This window comes from Nuphar pumila, chromosome 8 (assembly GCF_984573655.1).
Source record: "Nuphar pumila chromosome 8, dmNupPumi1.hap1.1, whole genome shotgun sequence".
Taxonomy (NCBI): Eukaryota; Viridiplantae; Streptophyta; class Magnoliopsida; order Nymphaeales; family Nymphaeaceae; genus Nuphar; species Nuphar pumila.
Window position 1 is genome coordinate 112,209,341 of NC_143256.1, and position 10,827 is coordinate 112,220,167.

Below are 10,827 nucleotides of genomic sequence, written 5' to 3' on the forward strand. Positions count from 1 at the left end.
TTACGAGATGAGAAATGTCTAGCCGTAAACCACTGTCAACTTCCAACGAATTGTAACACCATAGTTGTTTTTTCGCGTAAATCCATCACGTATAAGACCCAATGCTTTTCAGACTGCCAGAGTGTAGGAATCAGTATCTGCAAATAGATCGAAAAAATGTTGTTACCACTGTTACGCTGTAATATTGCACTGTAGGTTTGTTTGCTTACCTTTTCACTTGTCATAAGGTCTCTGCAGTGATTACCGTTGACCCAATAAGGTTTGCCGTCTTGAAATCCACTGGAGTATGGCAAACGACGTAATATAGTCTGCAAACCGAAAGAAACATTGCTAACACCAACGTTAACATACGAATCAATTGGACTAAATCAATAATGAAAAGCAACATAAAATACAATCGATATACCATGAAATATGGGCTGACGACGCTCACAGTCTGGCTTGGTGCGTTGCTTTTAATATAATTTACGAAATCAGATATAGTCTGTTTGCAGCAAATATGGTGTTGTATTGATCATACGTACACATGGCTTACGTTTATAGACAACTAATACTAGTTTCATACTAACAAAATTACTGATCATGTTGCATTGTGCGAATTCACTGCGCATTCAGTTGATGTCCTTCAGGAGTGATTGACTAAGTTTTCGCCCAACTTCGTCGGTGGATGTTCGACTGAAATGAATGCGGACATTGCAACGACCGATATTTAAATTACATTATATAGTACACAAAAACAAATCGCAAAAAACGCATGAAAGAGACGAATTTTGCTGAACATGTAGACTATGTGTAGACAATATACCCATGATTCGCCATTGTTGGTCGTGTAGCTGTCTTCGTCTGCCTCACCGACTATAATTTTCTATGTTCGAGGGCGAATCTTCAGGTTTATGAAGGAACCGTCGGTTTGGTTGTTGCTGGTTCATGAAGTAGAAGACAAACACACCTTCCAGTGCTTGTGCGACTATTTATGACCTAAAAGATGTACTGCTCAACCAACATGATCAATGAATACTGTACGACAACTCAAACATTTATGGGTATCCGTTGAAAAATACACATTAAGTAGCCTTTTATTTATAATATATGGATACAACTTTTTACAAGATAACAATAATGATTTCAAAAGGCAAGTGGAGGTGTCGGGAACGCGAAAGATTTGCTGGAGAAGAAGTTGACTGGAGGTGTATGGCGATTTGTGGTTATCGTTGAATAGCGATCTGTGGCATCGCATCACAGTGATTGACAGTCCTACGCTGCGATGCCACACATCGCAACACACTTGAACAATCCTTCGCATCACGCTAAGATTGACAGTCCAACAATAATCAACAACGTTCTACGCTGCGATGCCACATATCGCTATTCAACGATAACCACAAATCGCCATACAGTGATGTCATCATTCGCCTTCCTGCAGAAGCAAAAACCCGCTATCTATCGATTTGAACATAGCGATTGTGAGAAATTGTGGCGTACCACTCACACTTGCACTTCCACTACTAAAGCGAACAAAGTTCCCCCTTTACCAGATGAAGAGGTTTACTTACCTCTTAACAAATGAATTGAAGAAGAGAAAATACACATTGAGTAGCCTTTTATTTATAATATATGGATACAACTTTTCACAAGATAACAATAATGATTTCAAAAGGCAAGTGGAGGTGTCGGGAACGCGAAAGATTTGTTGGAGAAGAAGTTGACTCGACACTACGTCATAGCTTTGCCAACTAAACTTGGTAAATTCACCGGAATTCCTTCATTGTTCCATGGTTTATCTCTCTTCGTCCAGGCATGGCGCCGAAGAAGTGTAAGCTACGAAGAAATGAAGTGTATGGCGATTTGTGGTTATCGTTGAATAGCGATCTGTGGCATCGCAACACAGTGATTTGAGGGTATTGTTCGACTGTCAATCTAAGCGAGATGCGAAGGATTGTTCAAGTAATTTTTTTTAGGGCATTGATCAAGGTTGAGCTTTAATTTATGATCTAAGTAGGCTGTCAACCACGCAGGTTATAGATTACTTAGATCATAAAGTGAAGCGCAACCTTGCTCAAGGCCGCAAAAAAACTTACTTGAACAATCCTTCGCATCACGCTAAGATTGACAGTCCAACAATAACCTCAAATCACTACGCTGCGATGCCACATATCGCTATTCAACGATAACCACAAATCGCCATATAGTGATGTCATCAATCGACTTCCTACAGAAGCAAAAACCCGCTATCTATCGATTTGAACAAATTCAACCACGGACCGCAAGTCGTCAATGACAAACGACTATAAACTCTCAAAAAATCCGGCATTGTGGAGATCGGGTCATGCAAAGAGGCATGACAACTAAGTTAATAGCCCACACGAGATTCCTGTGTCCCAAACCTATCTATCGACTGCATCATAGCCTGTCATGAAAAAGAAAATATTAGACACTGAATTATGTTTCACAAGAAATGCGTACCTCCTCGCAACATCGATTACATACCAAAAGCCTTGTAAAACTGTAACGATCGTTGCCGGAAATCTGGTCGGGAGGAATGTAGGTTTGAACGTTTGCCGGTACTTCTGCAGGGTATTGCTGCATGATGGACATTACACGAGTTAGCTATTTGACAAGCTTCACGCAATGGGAAGCAATATAATGTTTTACATACCTGTTCATTCGAAGGGCTTTGTTGTTTTTTATTACAGGTTGGTTGTTTCTTAGTCATTTTCTTGCTAACCAATTCTAGTGCACCCTTTGCCCTCCGACGACTGCGATCAGCGGCAGGTTTTCTTTTGATACCCTGCGCTTCATGAATATGTCCATCATAATCAACAACGTTCACTACTTACTTGTTGAAGATAATGTTTACGCTTCGGCGCAACTTCTCGGGAGTGTCAAGCGAGACATGATTTTGACCTACGTTGTTCGATCCCATTATCTTCGGCTGGTATTCATTCGCTGCAACAGACTTAATGTGAATTAACTCCACTTTTTCAAGTAACTCCGTTGCAGCTTTTCTCACACATGCATAGCCTTCTTCGCTTCTCAATGCCAAATCAGCAACATGCATGAATGACCTACACAGTTGTTGGCAACGGGAGGCTATGTGGCACTTCTCGTCAACACCAGATTTACTCGCATTGTCCATAACGAGCTTTTCAATCTTCGCGCGTCTCGTCCATCTTCGCATTACGTAAGACTCAGGTATTTCTTGTATCTTCTCTTGATTGAGTGCCTTTAATGCATGACAGCATAGGATACCTTTGAATTCATACATTTTGCACGAACATTCTACCCTTCCGTTGTCGACATTGTACGTGACATGCACTTCTTGCCTTTCCTGATGCTTTTCGCCCTGACAAAAAATATGGTATTTGTGCATATTATTGGTTTGCACCAGTTCTTCTATTCTGCAATTCATGACATGAAACACCTCTTTTTTGATCCATTCAAATACAGTTAGTGTATACAGAGCTGCAGGTCGCATCAATATTTTCATGCCAAAAGTTAGAGGTCGTGTATTGAAGCATTTCACGTCTTGTTCAAGCTCATTCTGTCTTAGACCGTCTACAAATAATTCATATTGTTCCATGAAACGAAACATTGTTAAACATGAATACAGGGTTTTCTTCAGCGTGGCATGCATAGATTCGGCTCTTTGTGTGCTTATCATACCTGCACAAAAGTATTCTCTTCCATATGCCAATGCCCACTTCTCTTTTTCTGCATATAAATTTTGTAACCATAGACAGTCAGCAAGGTCGTATGTCTTAATCATTTTGTCCCAATCTGACTTAAAGGTGACCTCGTCTACGCTATGAAGTACACACCTTGTAAAATATTTGTCAAACCCTGTATTCTGATTAAATATGTGTCCTATGTTCTTTGCTGCATTTTGAAAGATATGCCACAAACACAGGCGATGATGTGCATCTGGCCACACATGAAGCACTGCAGCCGCAATTGCGTGATCACCATCTGTAAGTACAGTTTCAGGATGCTTCCCGTTTATTGCCTGTGTAAATACTCAGAACAACCACTCAATGGTTTTTTTGGTCTGGTCATACACAAAAGCACCGCCTAATATACAACTCTGTGCGTGATGGTTCACTCCCACAAACTGCGCAAATGGCCACTGTTCAGTGTTAATCTTTACTGTAGTATCAAACACAAGCACATCATTGAAGCATTCATAATCTAATCTAGACCTTGAATCTGACCAAAACATATTCACGGCATATCCATCTGCATTCACTTGCATTGCACTAAAGAAACCATGTTCATTACTTGATTTATTCTGTAAGTAACGAACCAAACAACATATTTCTCCGTTTTTCATGTTATCTGTCCTCTTCCTGCTCAAGTGGTTTCTAAGATCCAAAGGTGTGAATAGCACATTTTCGCGACCACCATCAATGCGGGTAAACAAATTGTATGTCTTCCTTGGTGCAATGCCGGCGCTATCGGCTATTTCAGCCATTGCAGCATGAGCTACAGTTACTTTACGATGTGACCTTAGCATAGGAGTCATAAATGATGCAGATAAATCATGATTATGATCACTGATTAAAGTACGCACGACAAATTTCCCATTCGGATGTCTTCTCAAAACCAATCTCGCCTGACATCCACATCTTGATTCTGGCGTGCTCCTAGTTGGATTTCCCATTGATTTCTTCCAACCTTGCTTGGAACACACATATGTCTTTCTAACCAAGACACCCTGTGCATTTTTTGACCAAGAAAACCTTCTCACACTGAAGCCAACTTTTAAGGCATAATCATTGTAAAATTTATATGCATCTTCTTCGTTATTAAAATGCATTCCTTCTACAGGAACATAGTCAAGTGCAATTCCATGTACATTCCCAGTTCCTACGATTTTATTAAGTGTACTGACATCAAAATCAGGATCATTATTGAATTGCATTTCTTCTCCTGGAACATTGAATTCAGGTGTACTTCCGTGTACATTCCCGGTGCATACACTTTTATTATGTGCGTTGTCATGGTAGTCTACCTCATCATTGAATTGCATTTCTTCCACTGGAACATTCAAGTCAATAGTGGGTCTAATGCCTGCACCCTTCTTTTCATGTGCATCGTCAGTGCAGATGTTCAATTCTTCAGTTGGGTCATAAGTATAGATATTCAATTCTCCAGATCTTTCTATTGATTGAGCTACATCGTCTTTATTACAACCTGATGATAAGCTCAATAATGTTTTAAACAATATATCAATTTGTGTTTGCAGTAACATGGCAAACAAGTCGATATTATCTCACAAAAACGAGAGTCTGTTACTAATACAGCGGTTTGAGATACAATGCATATGATGAGTGACTGTAGGATACCTGATGGGGTAGAGGCCCTTCCTAGCATCTGCAAATAAGCGCTCTTGTCAACAGGTCCCAGCGTCTTACAAATATCGATAAGTTTCCAACCTTCGTAAGAACAAGATCTACCTGCAATAACCAAACAAAGCCTTAATGACACACAAGATGACATGCCTTCTTCATCGATAGCATGATGCTGGGAAGCTACTCACGCCGCCTTGATGGAACTGGTTAGAATGTTTGTGCATCATTGCTTTCTTCCTTAATGCCTAACAACAACGACAAATAAAAGAAGACAGTGGAATGTTTTGTAAGCAATATATCAATTTCCGTTAGCAAGCGACATAGGTTTACTACGATTTAATCAGGATGCATATAAGAACAGATACCACTAGGGTTACGCAAATCAAAGCAACGATTTAATGAATGAAAGTATCAAAGCAAGTGCGGTTTGATGTTTGCTTGTGCTGAGCATCGACGTGTCGCTTACCATGCCAATAAAATAAACATGTCGTACATGTGTGTTGACGATAACGCTCTCATAATATCCACGAGGCTCTAAAGCGAGTTCAATAGAAGTCGCTGAGAGAGCAACGATATGCATGCGAAAATCGCCCCGCCATGCGTGTCAAGATATGTTTCTGCACCCAAACGTTTTCAAAGTCTTTGTACAAATATCTTATAAATACATATTACAAAACATATAATATCTTACAAAACGATATGTATAGCGATTTGTCAGATATTGAAAATCGATACGGCAGTTCAGTATTTATAACTTATAACTCGACGATACAAAAACATACTATCTAAAAGGTCGATAAATATATCGCACAATAAATTACAAATCAATAAGGAAGAACTTGAACATAATAGCAAACAAATCGATATTAACTAACAAAAATGAATCTCACAAAAACGAGAGTCTGTTACTAATACAACGGTTTGAGATACAATGCATATGATGAGTGACTGTAGGATACCTGATGGGGTAGAGGCCCTTCCTAGCATCTGCAAACAAATGTTCTTGTCAACAGGTCCCAGCGTCTTACAAATATCGATAAGTTTCCAACCTTCGTAATAACAAGATCTACCTGCAATAACCAAACAATGCCTTAATGGCAGACAAGACGACATGCCTTCTTCATCGATAGCATGATGAGATGAAAAGCTACTCACGGTGCCTTAATGGCACTGGTTGGAATGTTTGTGAATCATTTCTTTCTTCCATGATGCCTAACGACAACAGAAATGAAGAGAAGACAATGGAATGTCTTGTAACACAAGGCAGGCACGAGAAGGCGACAGTGTGTTGTACAACAGGATAAAAAACAAGGCGGAAAGCTCGACTGAAGACGAAGACAAAGTTTGCGTTGATAATGGGAGCACTGTTACATCAGATGGCGCAGGCGAACGTCTCCACTTTAAATGGTTAACATCAAACTTTTTGGAATGAGGACTTTTTTGTTCTTTTCCCCACCCGTCGTTTCACAACTTTTGAATGAAGGATATTTTTGTCATTTCCTCGAACCGTCATTTCAGGGCAAGAAAAGCAAGTAAGGGTGATTAAGTCTTTGCAACAACACCAGAGTCCGATGCAAAGTTATGTCAACATACACGGGAATACGAGCCCCATGTGCATGAATACGTGGCGCTCATTCGATTCCCCGAACACGGACGTGGGATTCAGTGAATCATCGGGGGCGAACATACACAACCCTTCCCGTATCTTACCCTTTACAAAAATAAATAAAAATTCCTAACAGCCATAGAAACATCCTAACCTGTAATAGTGCAAAACTTTTGGAAGAAGACACTTGGGAACTCATCAAAACGCTGAGACTCCATTAATGGACAACAAATTTTAAAAAAAAGACAGTTGAAAAGTTGGACGAATGGTACCACCTTGGCCAATCGATACCAGTCTAACAACTTTCTGGCCGGTGGCCGGCCTAAAATGTGTGTGGCTGAAGAAGGGGGTGTTCAAACACCTTCCTCCCCCCTCATAAACCAGGTTTGAAACTTGTGAGGGGAGGAGGGGGAGGGGATTCACTTAGCCAGGTTTTCACTAAAACATGGTTGAATGAAACTAAGTTTTTAGCATAAACATGCCAAAAACTTGGTTTTTGCATACTAACTGGGTTTTCACTCAAAAACATTTAACCTGGATTTGGATGTCATTCAAACAATACCTTAGTGTGTTGTTCCATATCATCCACCATCTTTGGGGAAGACAGATTAGGTGCTTTTACATTGCACACTTCAGTGTGCAGTTTCACTTGATCCACCCTTCATCTTCTGTTGGCCCTACAGCTGAAAGGCTGTAGCTCAGGGATGAAGGGCACACTACGTGCAGCAGCACACTCAAGAGTACGTTTGTGTGTCACAAAAAATGAGTGTTTTTCGAAAAAATACATCGATGGGCGTGCGTTTCTGCGGGTATTACAGTGACAATACAAACAGCAAAAATCGCAATAGGCGTGCCATAATACACGCTGCTTCTAGGTTTTCTGCGAAAACGGTTTCCGTGGAGGGTGTCGGATTCTATCTTTGCGGCAGGCATTTCTACCGGAGCGGCACTCCCTTCCGTGACATGCAAACGCCCCCTCAAAGTGTCTTTGGGTACACGACGAGGTGGATAAATGCGAACCTCCGTCCTGGGTCCCCCCCCCCAGAAAATTGCGCTCTATTTATTAAAATAGTTGGGCAAGATAGACACGGCAGATCAGCTCAGGTCAGTCAACAGAAAGCGTGTCCCGTGGTGCAGTTCATTGCTCCATAAAATAAAGAGAAGAGAAGAATCCGCTTCAGAGGAGAGCAGCAGCAGACCATTCAATTCATTGCAAACAGAACAGGAGCACAGCAGCAGAAGCAATGGCATCCTCCTCCTCCCTATTTCTACTTTTTCTCTCCTGCTGCTGCTGCATCGTCTTCCTCCCTTCTCCCCATCATGCCCAGCAAGTCTATCTCAACAACACCCAGCTTGATTGCTATGTGAATCACTCAAACACCTTCGGCTACGTCTGCAACGGGCAAGAGACTGCCTGTGACTCATACCTCATCTTCAGATCTCAACCAAACATAAGGTCCCCCGCCGCAATTTCCGTTCTTCTGGGCGTTGATTCTCACCAGGTTGCCCAGCTGAACAACCTGTCGGACGCCTTTCAAACCATCCCCACCAACAAAGAGTTGATAGTTCCCGTGCGTTGCTCCTGCTCCGGTAAATACTACCAGCACAATTCCAATTATACCATAAAGAACGGTGATACTTATTTGATGATCGCCAACAATACATACGAAGCCCTAACGACATGCCAAGCCCTTATAGCGCAGAATCCATACAATAGCTTGAACCTTATTGATGGTATGCAGATCCTGGTGCCACTGAGGTGTGCTTGTCCTACTAGAAACCAAACTCTGAATGGTGTGAAATTCTTGCTGACCTACCCCCTTGCCAGGGGGGAAGATGCGTCTATGCTTGCCACCAAGTTTGGTGTCGATGAAAAGAGCATACTCGATGCCAATGAGATATCGGAAGACAACACCATATATTACTTTACGCCCCTTTTGATCCCCCTCAAGAAGGAACCGTCTCTGTCCCAAATTTTTAACCCTCCACCGCCATCACAAGCCCCCCTTCCTCCATCCGTCGAAATTGGGTCGTCTCCTGCTGAGGCAAAGGGATCTAAAAAATGGGTTTTTGTTGGCGTCGGAATTGGGGTTGGTTTCCTCCTTCTCATCTTCATTTCTGGGTTGTTCATCTGCTTGTCCCGCCGTCTTCGTTCTCCTCTACCCACAATTCTGGAGGAGGCGGCGAAGAAGAAACCCGGCGAATCGTCGTCTGTTGCATATGGAGACCTTTCTGGAAAAACATCATCAATCCCCTTATCGGAAAATCTGCTTGACGCCATCCGGTCCCTGACGGTGTACAAGTTCGAAGAATTGCAGAGAGCCACAGATGGTTTCAGCCAGGACTCTATGATCAAGGGGTCCGTTTACCGAGCGGTGATCAATGGGGATCAAGCAGCAGTCAAGAGGATGAAAGGAGACGTCTCTAATGAGATAAAACTGTTGAAACAAATCAACCACTCTAACGTAATCAGACTCTCTGGTTTCTGCATACATGAAGGAAACACTTACCTGGTTTACGAGTTTGCAGATAATGGCTCTCTTAGCGATTGGCTTCACGGTCGGAGGTACCAAGGCGATCAATCCTGGTCGAAGAGCGACTGGGGTCTTAGCTGGAAGCAAAGAGTGCAGATTGCTTGCGATGTCGGAGATGGGCTTCGCTATCTTCACAACTACACTAATCCGGTGCACATTCACAAGGATCTGAAGAGCAGTAATTTACTGTTGGATGATAAATTCAGAGCCAAAGTTGCCAATTTTGGGTATGCGAGGTTGGTTGGAAACCGAGATGATGGTCTGCAATTTACGCGGCATGTTGTTGGTACTCAAGGTTACATGGCGCCAGAGTACCTCGAACATGGGTTGATCACAACGAAGCTCGATGTTTTTGCTTTTGGAGTAGTGCTGCTTGAGCTGCTGTCTGGGAGAGAGGCAGTGGATCAGGATAAAGGGGACTCGCTGTTGCTGTCGGCAGCCATCGGCCCATTACTTGACGGAGAAGACGCGAAGGAGAGGCTGCGGAGCTTCATTGATCCTTCTCTTGGAAGTGATTATCCCTTGGACCTGGCCTTCATTATCGCGCAGCTGGCGAGAAAATGTGTAGCAGATGATCCGAATTCTCGCCCCTCCATGACCGATGTCCATATGACTCTGTCAGTTTCTCTGGACTGGGAACCATCCTCAGGTGCTTCAACATATGGGTCTGTGCTTGATAACAGCAGGTAGGCTTTGCCTTCAATTTATGCATGCCGTTTCAGTTCATCAATTTGAATGGAAATTTAATGGCCTTCTTTGTTGAGACTCCATTTCTTCTGTGTAATGTATATCTAGGACCTACTGAAACAATTACAGCATATATACATGGTAGCCTGTGAAGGCTCCTTCTGTTATAACAGTCCCAGAATAAGCATGCAACTCTTATGTATACATGGATCTATGCATCTTTGAATTACGAAGTTGGCGTTTTGGCATTGCCATGGAATCATACCAATGCACACGGTCGAGCAAAGCTGTCAAAGAACAAGGTGGCATTTAAATAACAGCTAATTAATTACTATTAAAGTCGGTCAACCAGATGTGTTAAATATATAGTTAATTATGAATGAAACGCTCCTTTTTGTTTTTCATTTCCAAAAGTGCAGCTTCATTGAGAATAAGATCTCAATATCATCTTGGCCCTGAACATAGAATATACGCCTTCCGTTAGTTCCAAGTATATTCTTTGTTCAAACCAAGTAAAGTGCAGTCTTTAAATTTTTAATTATATGGATTTCTGCAATCAACCTGGTATAAGCTTGTTAGGATGATTGGAAATGAAACAGGGTACAAGGAGTGCTTAGTCTCCGGTACTTACTGCTCATCACTGCCAATGACC

At 42.0% G+C, this 10,827-nt stretch overlaps 1 protein-coding gene across 1 annotated transcript; it reads left to right on the forward strand.

The window, feature by feature from the left end:
• Positions 1-8,107: 8,107 nt before the first annotated feature.
• LOC149830238 (protein LYK5-like) lies at positions 8,108-10,429 on the forward strand. The gene is made up of 2 exons (XM_090015754.1): positions 8,108-10,174; positions 10,284-10,429. Exons 1-2 carry the CDS (start codon positions 8,199-8,201, stop codon positions 10,291-10,293), a joined length of 1,986 nt encoding a protein of 661 aa, XP_089871880.1. The 5' UTR covers positions 8,108-8,198; the 3' UTR covers positions 10,294-10,429.
• The last annotated feature ends 398 nt before the right edge of the window (positions 10,430-10,827 follow it).

Bases quoted from the DNA above. Each gene is read 5' to 3' on its own strand.
- LOC149830238 (XM_090015754.1), top strand. From the start codon at position 8,199: ATGGCATCCTCCTCCTCCCTATTTCTACTTTTTCTCTCCTGCTGCTGC.